The sequence below is a fragment of the Oryzias latipes genome, chromosome 9 (assembly GCF_002234675.1).
Source record: "Oryzias latipes chromosome 9, ASM223467v1".
In the NCBI taxonomy this organism is placed as follows: Eukaryota; Metazoa; Chordata; class Actinopteri; order Beloniformes; family Adrianichthyidae; genus Oryzias; species Oryzias latipes.
The window spans coordinates 18,439,447-18,461,379 of NC_019867.2; the positions used below are offsets into that span (position 1 = coordinate 18,439,447).

A 21,933-nucleotide genomic window follows, 5' to 3' on the forward strand; every position below is an offset into this window, starting at 1 on the left:
CTTCTTGTGCGGCTCAGAGTGGCCAGCAACGTAGAGTCTGCAGAGACGCACAGCAGCTCAGGAGAAGGACGTCCTCTCTGCTCACATTTGAACCTCCTTGAAAACTTTACTGAGAACTTGCCTCTTTTTTTAGTTTTTCCTAGGGTCCTTGTTTTTATTTTTGTCCGTAGGACATAACGGTGAGTTTGTTTGTTATTCATGATCAAGTGTGTTGAAACTGTCGTTGCCTGGCCATCTGATCTCACAAGGATACAATTTTTTTTATGACTGCTTATATATATTTAATTAAGTTTATTAATATTTAAGTGTAGGAGCAGAGAATCGTGGTGTGTTGAATTTGTTCTATTAAAACAAAAACGTGGCATTGTCTGAAGTTCCCTCCTTCTTCCACTGTTGGTTTCCCCTTAATTTTCTGTTTTCCCCGTGTTCCTTGCTTCCTTCCTTTCTGCCTTGTGACCAAGTCTTGGATGGCTCATTTCACCGACAGACTTCACAGACAGGCAAACTTTAACCTTCTCCCTTTTTCTTGGACAGGAGTTGCCACCATGCTGTCTGGGACCCTCCCCATCGCAGAGAGCCTTTCTGCATCTTTATCCAGTGTTACTGTTGTCCTGTTTCTCATCGCTCTTGGCCTCATGGCCATCAGAGTTCAGAAAAGCCGTAGCTCTCCCTTCAATGTGAAAGATGACTCCCACCTGGACCTCACAGCGTTCCCCTCTCCTCCTGGCCCTACACCGTGGCCCATTGTTGGAAACCTGTTCCAGATGGGGAACCAGATGCATCTTTCTTTAACGCTTTTAAGAGCCAAGCATGGAGATGTTTTCAAGGTATGAAAAGTTTGTATTTTCATGTTTACGCTACTCATAATAAATTAAGGATACTGTTATTCACAAGAGTTCTTCTATTTTGTCTGAATTGTAATTAAATCTGTAAAAGTTTCTTTTGATATTACTTATGATTGACAAATAGCACAATTTTCATTAAAAATTAAGGCAATAATAAAAAATACTCCCAAATAACCTAAATTAACCATGTCATCAGTGGGTATTTCCACCATTTGGCGTAATGACAGCATGCCAGCAATGTCTCATGGTCTCCATAGCCTCATGATGTTGTTGTGAGGAAATATGTTCCACTCTTCCACAAGTGCTTCCTGTAATTCTGCAGGTCACTTGGGGGTGGAGTACGATCATCCAGTCTCTGCTTCATCTGGTCCCAGATGTGCTCTACTGGATTCAGGTTAAGAGGGCATGGCTGGCCATACCTTATGAGGCAATCTGACTTTGTGAAATTGAGCAGTGTCAATCATAGCACAATGCGTAAAGCATTATTATCCATGAACAGCAAGTTGGGGGTGTGGTGGTGGAACTGGGCGTTGCTTTTCCGTAGAGCGACGTCTTATGCTCATGGCTGTTTGAATTATGAGCCTGAAATGACTTATTGGCAAAAATAAGATTTTTATACCCACAGTATGTAAAGATTGATCCAACATTGAAAGGTATATCCTTTTTTAATTTTTAATTAAAAAAAAGACATACTGTACACCGTGAGACTATGTGCAAAACACAAAATGAGGTGTGTCCATCACCCCCATACAATTGCCTTCCTATCCCAAAAATCTGTGAAGTGAAACAAACACTGTACATATGACATCCACTGAGTTTTTTTTTTACAATATCCCTGACTTATTTTGAGAAGTACTGTATATTTTAGATCCAAATAGCGTTAATGAGTTTTTTATGCAGGTGTTTGTTTTTCCTTTTTCTCAGTTGCGTCTGGGTTCACTACCTGTTGTTGTCCTTAGTGGTTATAACACCATCAGACAAGCACTGGTCCGTCAGGGAGAGGACTTTGCTGGTCGACCTGAGCTCTTCACCTTTTCTGCAGTAGCTGATGGGACCAGTATGACTTTCAGTGAGAAGTTCGGGCCTGCATGGCTGCTCCATAAGAAGTTGTGTAAGAACGCTTTAAGATCTTTCTCCCAAGCGGCGCCTAGAGGATCTGGGGCCACCTGCCTCCTGGAGGAGCACGTGTGTGCTGAGGCTGCTGAGATGTTGGAGATGATCCGGGAACAATCTGCAAAAGTGGAGCTTGACTCTGAGATGACAGACGGGGCTTCTAAAGGTGTAGACCCAGTGAAGCCCCTGGTGACCTCCGTGGCAAACGTTGTGTGTGCCCTGTGCTTTGGAAAAAGGTATGACCACAACGACAAGGAGTTTCTCACAATTGTCAACATCAACAATGAGGTCCTAAAGCTCTTTGCTGCAGGGAACTTGGCTGACTTCTTCCCTGTCTTCCGCTACTTTCCGAGCTTATCTCTGAAAGAGCTTGTTCAGTACATTCGCAGAATGAATGGATTCATGGAGCGCAGGATAGAGGAACACATGCACACCTTTGATAAGGTAAAAAAGCCGGCAGGCACAGTTTCAGACAGAATAGAGAAAGTGACCCAAAGTGATTTTGACTGTTTATTCCTGCAAATTATACCACCCATGTGGTGCATCACATATTTTAATTTTCCCTCCTGCAACTAATACAATTTTATTTCATAAAGAAAATTTGACCGAAACTTTTTATTCTTCTTCTTCCACTCACCACATAATGCAGATCATTTTGCATCCCAACGTTATGTGTGTGGATGGCGTGAGTGGAAGTGTTATTTTTTTGGATTTGCCCCACTTATTTGCTATGCTGCTATTTAATCTGACATTGCACTCACACAGTTGCAGTTAGGGGTAAGGCTGTGGCCAAAAGAATAAGTGGGGAACAAAGAAGTACCCAGGGATAGACTTTTGTTCTAGTGCAGGATGGCTAAATGCACCCTAATTAGAAATTAGCAATTTGGGGAGAGACGCGTGCCCTTCCATTAAAGTTTCTTTCCCTTTTTAGTGTCTTTTTTAAGTTGCAAATGTTTTTTATGCACATTTTAAATATATTTAAAGACGATAAATGTGACTAATGCAAAAATTGTGTTGCATTTTACATTATATTGTTTGTGTGTGACTGCAGAATTACATCCGGGACATTACAGACGCCTTGATAGCTCTTTGTGAGGACAGAGAAAAGTCTAAGGAGATGAGTCTGCTCTCCGACACTCAGATCATTCACTCCGTCATAGACATCTTTGGTGCAGGTTAGACCAAAACAATTATTGAATCATTATAATACCACAGAAAGGGAGAGATGCCGTAACAGCAATCCTTTTGTTTGTGCTCTGTAGGGTTTGACACCATCATTGCTGGGTTACAGTGGAGCCTTCTCTATCTCATTAAGTTTCCTGATGTCCAGCGGAGAATCCATCAGGAGATAGGTGCTGATTTACATGTTCATATGACAAATGCCTGTTACATATACTGCTATCTGCAGTCAGTTATCATGGTCACTGCCAACAAGGAACTTCTGGATTCTATTAAATAGAAAGAATGTACCCTATTAAACTCAGATTTATTCAGACTGGAAAAATCCTTTCCTCCAAATCGAGTCCAGTCAATTTGTTCCGGATCAATTCCGAAACCTTGTGTTTGGTCTGTATTCCGACTGGCATCAAGCAGACCATTCTGTTATGGACCAAAGCTTGGAGACAAAACCACGTGACCAAAGACCTTGTCAATCATTGTGCAGGAATTATGAGGGCAGATGTGCTGGCCTATACAATCCGTATCAGGACAAATAACTTGATAAAACTTTATATTTCAAGTTTTGAACGTTTGGAACGTCGAGAACAATTTTTCTTACTTGTACCTTTGGTACGGCGGAGGCATGAAGCAAGGCAGTTACTGGCATGCTGACGTGCTGTGTGTGCTTTAACTCTGAGGGTGCTAGCAACTCCAGTGATGAGGAGACGTTGGGTACGAAGGTGCGCTGCTAAGTGTTAATGACATGTAGATTGTCTGGAAAACAATGAAAAGCAATGTGTGTCACGATTAAAATTGTTTTGATGATCCTGCATTCACCCAACCACATTTCAACGAGTTGCTTTGTCTTGTCGTTGTGGTTCTATGCCATTATTTGAAAAGAATTCTGTTAAGGAACTACAAGGTAGCTTTTAGGGTGACGTCCGCTAGTGTGGCCGTTTTGGTCCAGTTTTTCCGCTCCAAGGACGGATTATATTCAGACTGAGGAAACTCGGAGCGAACCAAAGCTCCGTTCAAATGGAAACAAACCTGGTCCAGCTCGAAAGATGGGTTCAAGAGTGGTTCCTGGTCCCGGTCCAGACAAGCACTGGTCCGTCAGGGAGAGGACTTTGCTGGTCGACCTGAGCTCTTCACTTTGGTGTATTCAGACTGAAAATTTGTTTTGGATTATTGGTGGAAACGAACTCTGGTTCACTTCAAGCGAACCATGTGTCCAGTTTGAATACCTCCCTAATCAAGACTCCTCAAAAACCAAACTCGTGAATGAGTCATAGTCTCAGTCTGAAAATAGAAAGTTCCTCATTAGAAATTTCAAGTGGGACAGTTTGTCTCTGAAGAATTGTTTTAGTGATACCAAAACTATAAACAGTAAAAAGAGTTGCTTTACAATAAGAGCAACTCTATGAAATCTTTAAAAAACAACATCTAAATACATTTTAATAGTTTTTTAACTGACAATGACACAGAGGAAGCTTTGTTTCTCTTCAGTTTGGACCTTCAGGTTTTTTTTCAAAAATAGGAAAGGTAGTTTTGAAGGTAATTTCAAGGCAAGTATTTGGTAAGAAGAAAATTGTAACATGCCTCTAAAAGCTTGCTACAAATGACTTAATATTTCCCACAATTATCTGTTATTATTTGCAGCTTGCACCTTAAAGACAATTTTCTGTTTTCAAATGAAATTTTTTTAAATGTTAAAACTGAGTTTTAAAACATTAAGACCAGACTGTTATATTGATCCTATTTGTATATCTTACAAATCCAATCCAGCAGAGGGCGCACATATGGGCTTGAGTGTTTGAAGGATTCAAATACTTCAAAAAAGCCAACTTACTTGCTATCTAGGAATATCTGACTTGAGTAAAAACCAAAAATAATAAAATCTCCTAAATAGCAAGCCTTTGACTCAGCAAATGGAAATGTATCATAGAACAGCAAATGTGAACAGCACATGCAGCCGGGTCAACAATGGCCAATCTAAGTACCCTTCCCTCAACAGACACAATCTGACAGCCAGGGAAGCACATAAAGGATCAGTCAAATATGCTGATGCCAGACTCACTTTTGAAGCTGGCTGACAGAACTTGTCTGTTCTGAAGCTCTTTGCTGTGTCACGACAAGTGAAAGGGGAAACGGGGTGCAAAGAGGACATTGGAAAAATCCAGAAAGTTCCAGAGAGGAACAAAGGTGGAAACATGCAAGGGACTGAAAACATAGTTTAACAACTTATCCAGAAGAACTGTCAGAACAAATTAGGAAAGGGTTTGCTGGAGTTGATGCCTTTTTTATCCTGTTGGGATTGATTTCTATAGAGTGGGATGAGCATTCGATGTCATAGTACGTCTGATGCAGTTTGTCTTTTATGGTCTGCTTTCTTTGAGCTTGTTTTGTTGAAGAGCGAGTTAAAGGGAAAATACACTTTTTTTTATTTTTATTATTTTGACAAGGACGTACTAAGATGTGGCCACAGTTTGTCCAAACCACTGGTGTGTTTGTCCGTTGGCTGCTCTACTTCACTTCCTGAGACGCTTTTCTGAAATCTGCTGCTATGGATGTTTTGCAACAATAGGCCTACATCTGTTAGAGATTACAGGATTCCCACAGGGAAAGATGAATTTCCGTTTCCTTGGCATATAAACACATGAACATGCAAAAAGAAGGCATGCAGAGCTCCTGGCTTTGTTGTTTTAAGGCATCAAAATAAAGCTCTGAAAAAAGAAGCTTGTACTCTTCACAGCTGAAGTAAAAACCTTTTCAAATGACGTTTCTGGAGAAGATTTTAAAGGAATATATCAATTAAAACTGAAACGCAAAAAATCTTTTACATATTTTTAAAGAATGTAAATAAGTGACTTTTAAATGGATGTTTTTTTCTTTTTTTCCAGATGAACACATTGGTTCAGCAAGAATGCCTAATTTTTCTGATAAATCCAAGATGCCTTTTACTGAAGCATTCATCTATGAGGTGTTTCGTCATGCTGCATATGTCCCTTTCACCATACCTCACTGGTACGACTAGTGTGTCTTTTTGCAAAACATAGTGGTCAGACAACAAGTTATATTTAAAACTTACTGATTATTGTTTGTTTTTTTTTTTATCTGAAGCACTACAAGACACACTACTCTGAATGGCTACTTCATTCCAAAAGACACTTGTGTTTTCATCAACCAGTATCAAGTCAATCATGATAAGTGAGTAACCACAAGCCCTGTTCATGCTTTCAATGCGCTGGGCTCTATAGTTGTTAATCTGTGAGTCTTCCTCTCTGAAACAGAGATCTGTGGGGTGATCCGGAACAATTCTGCCCTGACCGCTTCTTGGGTCATTCCGGACAACTTAACAAGGAGCTGACAGAGAAGGTACTCATCTTTGGAATGGGAAAGAGGCGCTGCCTTGGTGATGGCTTTGCCCGTTTGGAAATGTTTGTCTTTCTTGCCACTCTGCTCCACGGACTGCGCATAGAAAATGTTCCGGGTCAGAAGCTGGATCTAGGCACCGATTTTGGTCTAACCATGAAACCCCACCCGTACAAAATTACAGTTTCCTCCAGATTCACAGAAATGTAATGTGCTTAAATGTAGTCAATACATTAGAGTTTTCTTTTTAAGGGAAAACTCAAATGTAAAGGAAAATGTTAACTGAAAAAAGTCTTGATGTTCTCACCATATTCTTTGTGAGTCACTCAGTGTCTTACTATGCACCTTAGGAAAATGTGAGAAATCTCCTTTCATCCACATTGAAAATGAATGTAATTTGATCATATTTCCACATTTTAAAATTTTTTCCAAAGTTATTGCCTAAATGAAAAGATTTAGAGAAACACATATGACAGAAGTCTTTGTCATTGTCACCTCTAATGTTTTTTTCTGTTTCTTGGCTCAACTTTTCACTGCTCTTTCATCTGTAAATGCCCTACTTTTAAAAAACCCTGGCTTTTGCACGATCACAAATTAGATCAGAGAAGTCCAATTCTATGAGTAAATCAAAGGTTGATTGAATCTTCTCTAAGCTTGATATCTTTTAAAAGCACTGAAAGCTGCTGTGATACAGAAGACCATTGCTGTTGTTTGCGTTTATACTGCAGCATTGGTTGTGCAGTCCGGTAGTTTTCGGTGATGAGCTTCCTTTTGCGACATTTACCCGCCTCCACAGCAGAGGAGACTAAGCTGGCTTTGTATGTCAAAGAAATGTCGAAGAAGCTGTTATGCAAATAATATGCTCCTGTTGTTTCATAATTGCACATTTTCCAAGCAACTGAAGGCTATGCTTTAGCTTATGCTGATGTGTTTAGTATTTAGATCAGGGGCACATCAAATGGTGCAATTGGCTCTAAAATTAGAACAAAAGCCACAGTTTTTAAAAAAAAAAGTCAAAAATGTTCTGTTCTGTTACAAAAAGGGTTAATTCAAATATACACCAAGTGTGTCAAAAGATTTATAACCCCTATTGTAACTGTAAAATATGTTTAACACAAGAGGCACTCAGCTCTCATTTGTTTTCTCAACTGTTGGACAGGACAAGTAAAAAATAAAAAAAGTTTTAAAATATCTATTAATTTTCAATTGAAATGTTTTCATCCAGATTCCATGTTAGTTCTGTCTCTTGTGAGTTGGATTACTAAAACACTCGTGTGGCCCACCAGTCGAAAAGTTTGCCCACCCCTGATTTAGATCATGTTAACAGTAGTTTTAAAAAAAATCCCAAATAATATTAGATTTCTCTTTATTCTGTCACTCTGCCAAGTCTACTTCACTCATTCCTCCTTTAGTAAAGCTTCAAGTCTACACACAACACAAACTATTGAGTAAATTCACTGTTAATCATTTCAACTTCCCTCAAAGTTTAGAAGCTAACTCAATAAATGTTACCATTTGATATGCTGCACATTTAGAAAGGTTACTTGTTGTTTGTCCTTCTCATCCCCTGACGCTGCACCATCTTCAAGTCTTAGCAGAAATGGTCTGTACAGTAAAAAAAAGGCAGTTTTACGGTAATTAGCTAAATATAATGGCAGCAGATGTGAGATCCAGAAAGGGCTAAAGCAAAACAACCTGAGAAACATTAAACTTGCTGTTTCAGCAGTGTTGTTCAAAACTACATTACACAGACATGGGTACAAGGAGACTTAAAAGTGGTCAAAAATGGTTTTGAAGTTGGGGAACATTTCAGCTCATTGAGAATCTGGCTCCAGTGAGCAGATTGCAGTTTGCAATATCCACTGTGTGTCCTCAAGAATGTGGGTTCTTCCACCCACCAAAGCACATCAAGACTTTCAGCGTCTTTAACTTTTTGCCAAAATAACTGACATGTAAGAAAGATCTTCAGTTATTTACTTGTTGGCATTGTTGCAAAAATATATTGGTTCGGCATTACCTGTTTTTTTTGTTTTTTTTAATGTTGAAGTAAATCTTTTTTAATAAGATTTTTATAATTTTCTCATCATTGTTGCTTTCTTAACCATCACATGCATTCAGGTATATAGTTTTTATACACAATGTAAAATCTCTGAACATTTTTTAACAGCACTGATTATTACTTTCTGGTCATGTATGAAGTTGATCCTCTCAACACTTTGTTTTGATATTGTCAAAAATTAAAACTAAAACAAAAGTATGATTTTCTATAATCTGACAAATAAGAATAAATACATTTTATAGAAATTTGTGTTGTTTTCCCTGTTTCCTTTGTCAGCAGATAAAAGCACCTGTATAAATGTAAATCATCCACACAGGGGCTTGTGACAACTTTTTTCAAGTTAAGATGTTTTGTGTTGCAAGCTCACCATATTAGAGGTTTGATTTTATTTTAAATTAGATTTAAGTCTATAAATACATTATTCTTTCACATCAAGGAAAAAAAGATCCAAAATAATGTCTCTTTTAATTAAAAACAATAATTCCAAGTTAAAAAGTAAAACGTTAATCAGTTTCATTTGTTTGCCAAGTCCGTTTCCCAGGATTGTAAATGGATTTTTAGATTTTGTCACATTTTTTATAAATTCAAGAAACTGAAGAATTTTAAGAATCAGTGGATGGATTTGGAAGTCTGAAAGGAGTTTTGTGTACAAACTGCTTATAACATGTAGAAAAGTTGCCTCTAGTGTAGCTAATCAAAGAGGACAATTTGTGGAAATACTCTGAAATCCAAATTTAAGCTTTATTTTCTTTACACATGTCCTCCATCAGAAAACTGCTACAAGATGTAAAAACACCCAAAACACAGTGTTCAACTCAGTGAGTCTTTGATGATAAAATACATTTTTGAATTTCCATTTTAGAATTTATAGAACTGCATAAAATAAAACTTGGACTCCCGTGTTAAACATCTGAGCTTTATGAGTTTTTCAAACCTTTTCATCTATCCATTGTCTGAACCTACTGTACTCCCATCTGGGGTCACAGGGTTGCTGGAGCCTATCCTGCTACTGTAGGGCAAATGTGGAGTGCAGCCTGGACAGTTCACCAGTCCATCACAGAGCCAAAACAACACATTTGTTCTAAAAATACTTTTGATCCATCCATTCTTTTATCTTGAATGCCCATGTGGGCTTTTCATTTCTTCAGAGCTGCTGGACCTAGCCATGAAAGCTCGTTCTTTCACCATGAACAGTAGAAGTGCAGACTTACCCAGCAACTGATTTCCTATTTGCAAAGGTCAGTTACGAATGGGCCCCTGTGTGGTGGAAGCCCGATTCTAGAGACTCATGCATGCAGCTCCCATTAAGGAACAGTAATCAAAGCTCTGTCAGCAGCTTTCTTTATAATATCAGGATTTCATCCATGTGATCAAATTAAACTTTTGAATTGCTGTTAAAAAAATGATACATTTTAAAGAATGTTTATTTAGTATAATGCAAGAAAATGTTGAAACTTGATTAATTACAAATGTTTTCAAGCAGTTCAAACATCCCCGTCGTCCACTGTTAGTCCAGATTTTAGCTTCATAATCACCTATCAACAAAAGACAAAAACAACCTGAAGAGTCAGTGAAACCATTTTGAAGCAGACCACAACCCTTGAAGAGCCTGAAAAATGTCAAAATGGTGCATACCTCTTTTAGTTGAGCAATTTCTTTGCTTTCTACATTTCTCTGAGCATTGTTGGTTATAGCTTTCACTCTTGTTGCATAGCTGAGAATTTAAGCAAGATCAGATATCATTTACTAGGGTTTTCCCCCATAACAAATGAAAAAGAAGTTTAGTTTTCTTTTTGTCAGGGTTTCTTACATGAGCGATGTGAGAGTTTCATCTAGATTTGATTCTGAAGGGGAGATGTTGACGATCATCAGGGTTTTTGCATTTCCTCCCAAAGAGTCCTGCATCACCTGAGAGAAATCTACAGGTAGTTCATACGTTTTTGTTCATTTTACAATTCCAAAAGACAAACAAAAAAATAAAAAAACACAAACAGTTTCATGATGCAAACTTTGTCAGCTTGCTTTCCACTACCTGGGTCAGCTTGCTATTCCTGTAGGGCACATGAGGCAAGTCAGCAGACAAGGCAGAGATCACATCACCGAGGGCACTCAGGGATTTATTGATAGAGTTTGCCTCCTGAAAAGTGTTAAAGTAAATAAATGAACTCTGAGGCACACATCACTCATCTGATGCACACATCACTTATCAGTTTGGTTAAGGCAGGGGTCTGCAACCTGAGGCTCTGGAGCCACATGTGGCTCTTTTAGCCCTTCATTGTGGCCTTCTGGTTAAAGAAAATAAAACAGTTTTAGTTCAAAAATTAATTGTAAAGTTGAACTAAACAGTTTTTGTGCACTGTGTCCAACAGAAAATCAATTGGAGGTTGATAAGTACAACCAGAATAAAGGCACACTGAATTATAAGGCAGGTTTTCTATTTAAGAACAAATACAAGGATTTTAAGTGAGCCAGGTTTGAAAAATACGGTAAGGGGTAATTTAATTATCACTGATTTAGTTTTTGTGAGATTTGTACATTTTTGGCTGAGAAGCATCACAAGAGATAAATAAAAAAAAATGTAAACCACCGCTGACATTGCAATACCTACAACTAACATTGCAACAACTACATCTGCATTGAGATGGTCCTTTGTGGTTTCAGGGTGTATTTTATTTTGAAAGAAAGTCATATGAACCTATGTCAAAAGAATTTCATAATTTGAAAAAAGGCTATTTTTGTTTATGTAAATTCAAATGTATTTATTACAGTTGTAACAATTCAAATCATTATCTTTTTTTTTCTAAAGGGTTAAGTCAGACTTTGTGGTTCCTGCTGGGTTGTGGTCAGTGAGTAATCAACCCGAATGGCTGTTAATGTCTTGAAGGTTGCAGACCTGTGGATTAAGGTCTTAGATACTGTTTGAGCAAACCTTTAGCTGATGATCTTTGGCACCAGTCTTTGCTGCTCTTTCACTGCCTGCCAGGTCTACCAGACTCAGCTTTCCGGTGCTGATGCTGCCATTGGTTAGATTTCTGCTCTCCACCATGATGACAACAATGAGATGGGAGCGGGAACTCTCTACATTCATCTCTTGTGAAAAAACAAAAAAATGTCTGCAGTTAGAAAGGTTGACTTTTTATGGTAATATCTTCTTCTTCTAGCACACATGTGTCAAACTCAAGGTCCGCGGGCCAGATGTCATTTTATGTGGCCCCCGAGAGCATAAAAGTTTTTAATTTCTTAAAATAAAAAATAAAAATTGGTGTGTATTTATTCATATTTATTCATATCTAGGGGGAATCGGACTTGAAATGTCGGATTGGGAAACTATACATTAGGACTTAAACACTGTCCATATAACCTAACCTGACAAAAAACAAATTTAAAAGGATTTATGCTAGAGTAACAAGCAAACGTATGTTTTCTATGCAACTGTAAATGTCAATTTAAAAAGTTGTAATAAATAAATGATTTATTTAACGTTAAGGAGTAGTTACATTTATTTTTCATTACATTTAGTTACATGAATAAGTTATAACTGGCCCTTTGAGGACAGCAGCTATGCTTATGTGGTCCTGAGTGAAATTGAGTTTGACACCCCTGTTCTAGCAGTATAGCAGCTCCCTCAAATTTATAGAAAGCCCAGTAATGATGGATATAACTGCTGCACATTAACTTCAATTAACAATTAACAGGATCAATCCAAGCCATTTAGCATGACATGTTTAAACTGTGTGACTTTGCTCAGTATGCAGGACTCACTGGTGGCAGCAATGTGTCGGTTGGCGCAGGCCTGTTGGAACAAAGCGTAGAGCTCCTGCGCACTGGAAGCCTCCTTTGTCTCTGCTCCTTGAGCGAACACAACTCCTTTTCTGGTCCTTTTGATCTCCACTCGTCTGGTCTGGCTGCTGGGCTGAGTCTGTGCCTGGGCCTCAGCAGCTTGGCTAATAAAGAGGTCCTGCAGTCTGTCGTTGTACAGCTCCAGCATATACGCTGAAACCTGGAGAAATAAGAGTGAGAGGAAGAAAAGGGGGAACGTCTTTCTCCTATGTGTTTTCTTTTTTTGAAAACTTAAGGGTTTTAATTGACTTTTGACCTTACTACCTTAAATTCAAACTTAGAGCTGTTCTCCCGAGTGATATCAAAAATGGCATTAAAAGACCTGGGCATGATGCCGGGGTTTCTCTGATCTTTGTCCCCCACCATGGTGAAGGTCTTTCCAGAGCCTGTCTGCCCGTATGCAAAGATGCAAACATTGTAGCCATCGATGACGGACTGAATCAGCCTGCAAATGGAAACAGGTTCCAAACACTGAAACATAAAATGCATTTACAAGAACAGTAGATCAAGTTTAATGTGCATCCAGAATGTTCCATCTACGAACATTGTCTTTTGAATTTAACTTATAGGGATAACCCGCCACACCTGCTGGTGTCTTGAAACACCTCATCCTGGGAAGCTTCAGCACCGAACACCTTGTCAAACTGAAACTCCCTCAGGCCACGAGGCGTTTCCACAGAGACAGAGTAATCGTCTATTTTCTCCACAAAAGCAGTCCCACCCTGCCCTGCCTCGTTTCTGTTCATTGGGCGAAGTCGACAAAATACTCTAATTTTACCTGAAGTAGAAATAGTAAACATGCAATTATTCAAATGGTGCCCTAACGGCCCAAACTCAAATGCACAAATATGCAAAGTGTGTTACAAAAGCTGCCTTTTACCTTTCATGTCTTCAACCATGTTGTAATATTTTTTTCTTAGTGTTCTTTCCAATGTGTAGTTCTCCACTATTTTCCTTTTTTCTTCTTTTTCTTGTTTTAGCTTTAGACAAAACACAAACAGAGTTGTGATGGTTTGATTGATTTTCATTTTTAGTCTTAAATGGGTTTCATAGGAAATAAAACACTGACCTGATCCTGGAGCAGAAGAAGCTGCTGTCCAATACTTTTCACTCCATCAGTGCCTTGTCCCAGGATGTCCTCCAGATCTAAGGCTTCACAATCTGAGGAGAGAGCAAATGCTAGCCAGGGAGGTAAATGATAGATCAGAGAGCGAAATAGGATGCATCAAATGGAAAATGTCACATTTTAGGAATTCTAAACTTTGTAAACCATTTTATTTTTGGCAAAGAACACAAAACCATAGGAAATTTAGACATTTACCATTCATCACAGGACTCTCTCCGGATTTAATGCAATCTAAAGCAATTTTGTGGACTTCAAAATCCTTCACTGTCTCATGCAAGAAAGATAGACGGGACTCACTTGTGTCAGACCTGGAAACAAGGGAAAAATAATCATAACTCCTAAGAGGACTCTTACTTTCTTACTTTAACTCAAAAAAAGACAACATGTTTAAACTTGAAAACTGTGATGTGTATCCTCTCTGTCTTTCCTGTCAGTGCTGACTTCTTCCTCATTGTTCAGATTCTCCAGTTTTTCTCTGGCTGCAGCTAGAGCAGCCTGATTATCCTCAATCAGTCTGTCCAGATAATCTCTGCTTTCTGCCACTGCACCACAGACTGCATGGGCCTATGAAGACATAATGGTACAACAGTTTGAAATCATAGTCTTCAGTGGAAGCTGTAGAGATCCCTTCTCCTGTGTGTTTAGCACCTTGTGAATGACAGCAGGCAGCAAAACACTGCAGGGTGGAGCCGGGACAGGAGGCATGGGGGTCTTCTCTGTCTCCAGCAGTTCAGTAATCTCCTTCTCTCTTTGAGAAAGGCTCTCCTTCAGGCCCTCCAGGCGAGCATTGGCTCCCTCTAGTGGTTTTTCAGAGTCATTGCAGTTCTGAGCACAGATTTAGGTTAGAAAAGGATTTTTTAGTACACAAAAACCAAAACGTGATATTCTGGTCATTTTTTTAGGCTATTATAATTTTTCATGCATTGACTCATGAGGGTAAATGTTTTTTTGTTCTGCTGTTTGGATGGTTGATATGGCAATAATGGCCAACCCACCGGGGTTTGTTGTTGGGCTGCAGTTCCTTTGGTCTCAAAGATTTCATCTTCCTCCGTCATTTCCTGTTTGTTCTCCTGTGATGCCGCTAACATTTCTTGAACCTTTCCTATTTCTTCTCTTGCTATCTTTAGCTCCTGCAGCACTGAGATAAGGTGGTTTTACAAACACGAGATAATGACTTTATAGACAAAATAAAAAATGTAGCTGAACTCACTGGAGGTCTGGTGGCAGTGCAAGGTGTCCAGCTTGTTGGAGAAAAACTCCAACATTTTGCTCTAAGAGAAAAGCAGATGTTAAATGATTTCACTCTTATTGATTTGATTCATTTTTCCACTCAAAAATGACCACAAGAGTGTGCTCCTGTTCAGAAAATGGGATACACGGCTGACTGACCTTTTCATTTTGCCACTGCAGGGCCTCCTCTTTGCTCCTACACCTCTCAGCCCTCTGCGCCTCAAGCAGCTGCCCAATCTGTGCTGTCAAATTCTGCAAGAAGGAAAAATAAAGTGCATCACATGAAAGCTGGAGGGGAAAGCGCTAGATTAAAAGCACAGAGAGCTAACTATGAAACAAACAAAAACAAAATCATATGACCAGAAAAGGACTGACCGCCACTTTCCTCTCCCACTCATAGTTCTTCTTCTCCATCTTCTCCTGGTAGACGTTCAAGATTCTTCGCAGAGTTTTTAACTTGTTCTGGTAGTGAGATTTGACCCTCTGCAGAACCAACTACTGAAAGCAAACACTCACTTTTTAAAAAACAGCTATGATGTAGTTTGCAGAAAGACACCTGTGCACATCTTTTCACCTGAGTCTCTCGCGTTTGGAACTGGAAGTTATCCTTCTGTTCTTGGATCATTTCCAGGTGCTTCTTTTCCATTCCTGCCATGTCTTTGGCTATCTGATTTTGTGTGGGTTTGTCACAGAGATGATAACAAATAGTTAAAATGTAATATCACTAGGATGACCACATATATGCCTTGAGGCAGTAGCAGTCGGGAAACCATGTGAGCAGAGACAAAACTCTTATGTTTGCATGAATTCTTTCAGAGTAACTGGACAAAGGACAGCTGTGTGTTTTTAAAATTCACTATTTTATATTATAAAACATTTAATTGTGCAGAGAAAACGTCAGCGTTATTTTACCTCAGCAATGCAGAGTTGAGCTGACTCATAAGGGATGTAGATCTTCTCCGCTTTCATTGCCTGATCATCATCACTACCAGGCAACTGAGAAACGGATGAGCCTGAATGAAGATACAAGCAGCCAACAAACGTTTAAACTGGAAATCCTCATGGATGGGGCTCTCAGGTTTGTCTACATTATAACTCACCTGTATGAGTGAGCCGCTTTAATGTAGTCCTACGTTACTCAAATATTTTACCATATTTTTTACTCCACTACATCTGGCTCCAACTGATTTCTCACAGCAGCAGAAAACTTGTATTCTAAAGCTTTAAAACATAACTTTTAAAACTAAACACATTTAAAAGACTTTACACCTTTAATCTCTTTTTTTAAAAGTGTAATTTTTGTCTTAAATAGTCTTATTACAAACTAATTAATCTATCTGGAGAAGACTGATTCCAATTTGAAGTCTCTAATAAATGAATCTACAAACCAGCGGGAAATGTGATCATCTTTGATCAATATTAAAAATATATTTAAATCACGTAACCTTCTTCCTTAACTAATGTCATCATTTCTACAGCCATGAAATATCATTTTTTTTGTTTGATATTTCATGGTGATCTCAAGCACCTCGGTTGACCTCTTGTCCAGTGTGTTTTCCTCGTTCAGGACTTATCCAACGTTTGAACGCAGACCACTTCTTCGTCCACTGAGTTTTGTGATAAATGGAAGCTTGAACAATGAAGCAAATGTTGATGAGCAGCTAAAGTCCTCTCAATAAAAAAAAAGAACAAGCAATAGAAGCCAAAGAAGAAAGTATACAAATCCCACCTCTAAGTTAAACTGTGCTACAGTCTGGTATAGTATTTTTTGAAATATTATGTGATGCCTAAATATCCATGATCTTTTCCAAGGTTGTGGGTGGGCTGGATATGATGCCATTTGGCATTGAATGAGAAAAGATCTGAAGAAAAATAAGTAAAAAATGTCAAGAACACTGGCTCAAACTTTACTTTGAAAGAAAAGAAAACCAAGCTAATCCCACTACTTGGTTATTTAAAAGAAAAATACAACAACCAAGGACAATATTAATGATATTTAACACATTTACCATATTTTCTTGGTCACTGCAATTCACAATTTTATTTTATGCTTTGTAGTTTATAATGTATTAATAAATAAGGCAGTAAGACACTTTTTTTTAAAAGGTCAAGGAAATATATTAAAGTCCCACTCCAATCATCTTTTGATCTTTGTTAAAAGTTTTCCTAGTTGTCTTTTAATTGTGACATCTTGTTTTTTAAATAAAAAAAAACCTGTGCAGTTTTCTGGGACATAGTTTCTGCAGTTCATCAGAAATTTACATCTAAGCCATTTGCTCTTCATTCACAAAGATTTGAATAAAGAAATACTCAAAAATGATATTTAATCAGTCCTATGATATCTTTCATCATATATAAAATGCTACAATAAACATGTTAAAGACACTAAAAACACAACAAGGCCTTTAGTTATTAACTGAATACCTTTTTATATATTAATCATTTTTTCTATATCAGATTTTTTCTATGAATCATGACTAATCATTACATGGATGCAGTCTTGAGTAAAACAAAACACACATTTTAGTGCAACAGTTTACATTTTATTTATTTTTCAGCCATATTTTACATTTTTGTGGAGTGATAGAGTGATGTCACTTGCATTTCTAAATTTTAAACCCAACAGTACTACTTTAACAATTGACAAAGGCGTTAGTCCCTGTTTACTTCCCTTATTAGCTCTATCAGCATCCCCAGCATCATCTAAAACTGACTTTTTTTCTCCAAACGGATTCACTTTTTTAAGATAACATCACTCTCTTTTTTCACGCTACCTCCCAGCACTGTCCCATCCCACCCCTCCCCTCCATGTTTCCTCACACAGGAATGTGGGTGTGCCGTCATGCTGTTACTTTCCTCCCAGAAACACCTTTTAGTAGAAAACAGAAATCACGTCAGACTCAGGATTCAATGAGAAATTTGATGGCATGTGAAAAACAAACAAACAAAAAAGCGGCTTATCTGCTGCCTGAGTTTAATTGGGGACTGAAGGAAGAACTGAAAGGCAGAAAACAAGTAAAGCTGAAAGAGTCCTTTTTTCTGACCTGTTGTGTTGTCTTCATGCTGGTCAAGCCTGTTGTGCCTTATTGGACATGGCATTTTCTCCCTCAGCTCCGGTACACTGCCAGGTAAATCCCCCATTGCCTGGGCTGATGTTGGACTGTGACCAGACTGCAAGGACACCAAAGAGTCCTCGGGGCGGGAAGACCCGGTTGCTTCCCATGCAACTGAGACAAAAAACAAACTTAAATGAACCACAGGAATTCAGTGGCAAGGCTAGATTGCTAGATTTTTAGCATTAACTAGCAGAAGAGATCACATCACTCCTGTGTTAGTTCCACTTCACTGGCTCCCAGTTGATTCTAGAATCAAGTTCAAAATCCTCCTGCTTACCTATAAGGCCTTACATGGTATGGCCCAGTCCTATATTAAGGACCTCATAGTCCCTTACCACCCAAACAGAACACTTCGCTCGCAAAATGCAGGACTGCTTGTGGTTCCTAGAATTAGTAAAAGTACGGTTGGAGGTAGAGCGTTTAGCCACCAAGCCCCTGTTTTATGGAATAAACTCCCAGCTCATTTAAGAGAGGCTGACTCAGTTTCTACATTCAAAGTTAGACTGAAAACATTCCTCTTTGGACAGGCTTATTATCAGACTAGTTAGTATTCAGAGATTATTTAACTTAATGTTAATGTGTTTAAATTATTATTATTATTTTTTTTTAACTTGTCCTGTACAACAGCTGGGCAGACAGATGAGAGCTGAGGGCCTCTTGTGTTGGACATATTTTACCTTAACAACAGGGATTATTAATCTTCAGACAAACCAGAGGTATATCTGAATAAAACCCCCTTTGTAATTGAGGCCAAACTTTATTCATTTTAATCATGTTTGAAAATCTTTTCTGTTGGACCGGACGGAAAAGGAAAGGAGGGAAGAAGAGAGAGGGATGTTAGAGAGGGGGGATAGGAGGGTGATCATAGGGGGGGGTTAAAACCATGAAGCAGCATAAAGTAACAAGTTCCTGGAAGTTTATCATTACGGTGAGGTTCAGATGTAATACAAATCTCAAAGGGCGGGGCCTGCCCACACACACACTCAAATGTTATAAACACACCTGCTAGCTGCAAAGAAGTCCACTTGTCAACATGTACACAATACAGATGGAGTTCACACACGCATACTTGTGCCTTCAGACCAACTAGTGTGAAATATTTCATTCATTCATTCAATCACGCAATGTGTTTAAATTAAACTTAATAACAATAACAATTTGTTTTTAGCAGGCTGCTAGAAGTTGAAGCTGGGGTAACTATGGTGCACTGGGGTTCTGTCCTCTTTTCTCATCTACTTCTACCCTCCCTCTCTTCTCTATTCTTGATCATTATTCATTTAGTTCTCCATGCCTCTGTTTGGTGCAGTGCAATTCATGTACTATCCCTCCTTCATGTGGGCACCCCTGAGGTTTCTTTGTTTTTTCCAGAATCCGTTTTTTTAGGAGTTTTTCCTTACCGCGAAGGGGGGATCTAAGGGCAGTGATGTCCAGTTTAGTTTAGTCAGTTTGTTAGTTCAATTTAGTATTTTCCTATTGAATTCTATGTATTTATGATCCTTTTGATTTTATGTTTAACTTTTTCAATTACCGATACGAAGCCCATCGAGATGACTGTTGTTGTGAATTTGGGCTATACAAATAAAATTGAATTGAATTGAAAGGCAACTATAAAATATTAACTCTAAACTATACACTGTTAAAAACATACCGAAAATTACCATTTATTTAATGTTGAGGAGCTCAATTTTTTTATTCAATAAATAAACAGAAAATTAATAATTTAAATAATTAACCAAAACTTTATTTATAAATGTATAGAATCCCCATAAAATTGTGAAATAACAACACTCAAAGTTTGAAAATTACTGGTATAATTACCTTCATTAATAAATGAAATTTATTTTGCCACAAAACTAGCTTATTTAACTTAATTTGAAACTATGAATTAACCAGAAAATATCCAATAACATTTTTTAATTTCCCCAAAAATAATTTAAACAAATGGTTTCCAAAGTCAACTAATCTTTTTGCAAAAAAGATCCTTTAATTGATAAAGTCATTCTGCCAAAGTAGTGACATTCATGTGACATATAGCATTCGAAACATACATATTGTAATAATAAAAAGTGTGTTACTTGTCTAGCTTGTGCTGCTTTTAGTTCTTTTAAATTTATTCCAGCCAGGGTTTGTTTCACAAAAACTGATTGCTTTGTGGACACTTGATTTTCACAGCATTAGGACTTTCTGAAATACTTTACAGTATACTGTCATTCATGATGATCTTTACCTTGATGGGGACATATCTCTGCCGATGTTTGGGGATTTTAATGCAGGAAACTCACAGATATAAATAACCATGACAACAACACTGTTCTGATCAAGTAAATTACTGGAAGCACCAAGAAACCCTAATTCTTAAAGGAATCAATAGGAACACAGACTGGAACTGAAGTATAAGAGAGCTAAATTATAAGAAAGTTTGGTTTTCACCTTCATACAAACCCATCAAAATTCTATCAGACTTTCGTAACCCTTGTGCTATCTTAGATGACCCCACCCTTACTTTGACGTGTTCTCCCTACCATGACAAAGGTGGATAAAGGTGGAAAGATTTCATGTAATCCATGGACACCAGTGAAGATCACAAATCATTGAAGAAAAAAGGTTCAGAGCACTGTCTAGTGGGTCTAGATGACCCAACTCCCAATGTTAAAGTGCCTAGGATAGCACAAGGGATAAACAAAAAACACTGAAGTAAAAAAATAAATAAAAGTAAAGTCAAGGGTGCAAAGACTTGTATGGTTTTAGGTCTTCATTTGCTGATGATTGGGTCTGGTTCATGTGGATCTGGATGCCATTCATGTCCAGATTTCTAGCCAGACTTTGCCAAGATCTGTGTGTGACGTTTCTTCTGATGGGCTTACTGCTGCACAGCAGACAACTCCAAGCAGATGAAATATTTAAACCTTGGCTAACTCCACTTACTTTATGAAACATCATTTTTTTTTAGACATAGCATATAATAAAACACATGATCAAAAGTCAGGTGTGTGGTGATGCCAATCATTTTTTATCACACTTACTCTGCTTGCCCGCCGGCGCCACGGAGTGATGCCTCCCGACTTTCTTTCCCAAGAATGTCAGTGAATAAGATCCACTGGTGGCTGCAGAGGAGTTAACGTACATTGTGTGTGTTTGCCGTCACCGGTGACCTTGTGTTGGGTAACTCAGAATGTGTAACAGCGTTGGTTTAACATCTGAAAAGAAGAGCACATTGAATCATTTTGAATCCTACAGATATGAGTTTAATATGCAACTGGATATCACAGTTGAATCCACACTCCAGCCCTTGATCAACTCGATAAGTATGTACAGATGTTCAAAAAGCTCACACAGCATATTAACTTTGCAAGTGCAATCTCTCTGTCATCCTCTTCAAGCTATGAAAAGCTGTCAGCCTCTCAACAAAGACAAGAAAAAAAAAAGAAAATCCCACATTCACTTTTTTTATATAACTTGACAAGGATCAGCACAATTTGAGCTTTCCCCCCCCAAATATGTTCTTATTACTCATTTAGCTACTATACTGGACATTTACACATGAAAATAAAAGTAATCGCAAATGATGTTTTCTTCCAGCAAATTATAGACAAATGTGAAAAGTAAAACAAAAACGCGTGACTACCTTGCAGAGGAAGTCCCTTCATGCAGTTCAGTCAAGTCGAGTGCTGCTATGTGGATCAGAGGGGAGTTGATCCTGATCACTAAGGGGAACCAAACTCAAACAGTCGTTAAATATTAAACCAGCATAGATGGAGTTTCATCAAGTGCCGACTGGTAAAGAGATGATGCAAACAGTCCTCATGTTTCCTGTGTGGAGAGAAAAAAATGTAACCAGACGCTGTGCCACACTCACAGAACCCTTTGTAATCTGGTTGTCTCTTTTATTTTTATTTTTATTCTTTTTTTGTTTCATTGTTATCCAGCATTTTAAAAAAAAAATAATCAAGAATTAATCACCTTCGTCCTAGATCTCAAAAGTGTTAGAAAACTGATTGCGATAAAGAGAATAAAAACACTGAGTTCAAATTTCTTCTAATCAGGTTAAATTACACAATCAGAGTGAGAGTTACT

At 38.2% G+C, this 21,933-nt stretch overlaps 3 protein-coding genes and 1 long non-coding RNA gene across 5 annotated transcripts; 1 reads left to right on the forward strand and 3 right to left on the reverse strand.

Annotated features, from left to right (window-relative positions):
• Positions 1-8,796, forward strand: LOC101158704 (cytochrome P450 1A1). 2 transcript variants are annotated; one of them, XM_011479377.3, is made up of 8 exons: positions 1-179; positions 535-827; positions 1,770-2,402; positions 3,010-3,133; positions 3,221-3,310; positions 6,017-6,140; positions 6,237-6,323; positions 6,407-8,796. In XM_011479377.3, the coding sequence occupies exons 2-8, from the start codon at positions 546-548 to the stop codon at positions 6,696-6,698; spliced, it is 1,632 nt and encodes a 543-aa protein (XP_011477679.1). In that variant the 5' UTR covers positions 1-179; positions 535-545; the 3' UTR covers positions 6,699-8,796. The 2 variants fall into 2 exon arrangements, with proteins under 2 accessions (XP_011477679.1, XP_020561728.1); XM_020706069.2 differs by lacking the exon at positions 1-179 and having other exon boundaries at positions 355-827.
• Positions 8,797-9,953: 1,157 nt separating this feature from the next.
• On the reverse strand, positions 9,954-13,836 carry LOC105354761 (kinesin-like protein KIN-14E). The gene is made up of 11 exons (XM_023958585.1): positions 13,709-13,836; positions 13,457-13,548; positions 13,268-13,367; positions 12,973-13,165; positions 12,652-12,832; positions 12,310-12,547; positions 11,477-11,637; positions 10,580-10,684; positions 10,358-10,455; positions 10,183-10,261; positions 9,954-10,082 (listed from the first exon to the last, which is right to left on the reverse strand). Exons 1-11 carry the CDS (start codon positions 13,713-13,715, stop codon positions 10,032-10,034), a joined length of 1,305 nt encoding a protein of 434 aa, XP_023814353.1. The 5' UTR covers positions 13,716-13,836; the 3' UTR covers positions 9,954-10,031.
• Positions 13,837-13,876: 40 nt separating this feature from the next.
• On the reverse strand, positions 13,877-16,836 carry LOC111947913. The gene is made up of 8 exons (XM_023958586.1): positions 15,656-16,836; positions 15,318-15,410; positions 15,119-15,238; positions 14,903-14,995; positions 14,724-14,784; positions 14,509-14,651; positions 14,162-14,338; positions 13,877-14,077 (listed from the first exon to the last, which is right to left on the reverse strand). Exons 1-8 carry the CDS (start codon positions 15,710-15,712, stop codon positions 13,901-13,903), a joined length of 921 nt encoding a protein of 306 aa, XP_023814354.1. The 5' UTR covers positions 15,713-16,836; the 3' UTR covers positions 13,877-13,900.
• A 428-nt stretch (positions 16,837-17,264) lies between these two features.
• LOC101155521 lies at positions 17,265-21,628 on the reverse strand. The gene is made up of 4 exons (XR_909319.3): positions 21,485-21,628; positions 20,883-21,056; positions 17,788-17,970; positions 17,265-17,612 (listed from the first exon to the last, which is right to left on the reverse strand). It is a non-coding gene; the product is annotated as an uncharacterized LOC101155521 (long non-coding RNA).
• Positions 21,629-21,933: the final 305 nt, after the last annotated feature.

What these genes read in the sequence shown, in the direction of transcription:
- LOC101158704 (XM_020706069.2), top strand. Translation starts at nt 468, where the DNA reads ATGGCTCATTTCACCGACAGACTTCACAGACAGGCAAACTTTAACCTT. An exon ending in ACATGCACACCTTTGATAAG is followed by an intron (nt 2,403 to 3,009) that starts GTAAAAAAGCCG and finishes GTGTGACTGCAG; the next exon opens with AATTACATCCGGGACATTAC. An exon ending in GAGAATCCATCAGGAGATAG is followed by an intron (nt 3,311 to 6,016) that starts GTGCTGATTTAC and finishes CTTTTTTTCCAG; the next exon opens with ATGAACACATTGGTTCAGCA.
- LOC111947913 (XM_023958586.1), bottom strand. Translation starts at nt 15,712, where the DNA reads ATGAAAGCGGAGAAGATCTACATCCCTTATGAGTCAGCTCAACTCTGC. An exon ending in CTCAACTCTGCATTGCTGAG is followed by an intron (nt 15,411 to 15,655) that starts GTAAAATAACGC and finishes ACACAAAATCAG; the next exon opens with ATAGCCAAAGACATGGCAGG. An exon ending in CAGCCCAACAACAAACCCCG is followed by an intron (nt 14,339 to 14,508) that starts GTGGGTTGGCCA and finishes ATCTGTGCTCAG; the next exon opens with AACTGCAATGACTCTGAAAA.
- LOC105354761 (XM_023958585.1), bottom strand. An exon ending in CCAAAGATCATCAGCTAAAG is followed by an intron (nt 10,685 to 11,476) that starts GTTTGCTCAAAC and finishes AACACTTTTCAG; the next exon opens with GAGGCAAACTCTATCAATAA. An exon ending in GGAATAGCAAGCTGACCCAG is followed by an intron (nt 10,456 to 10,579) that starts GTAGTGGAAAGC and finishes GATTTCTCTCAG; the next exon opens with GTGATGCAGGACTCTTTGGG.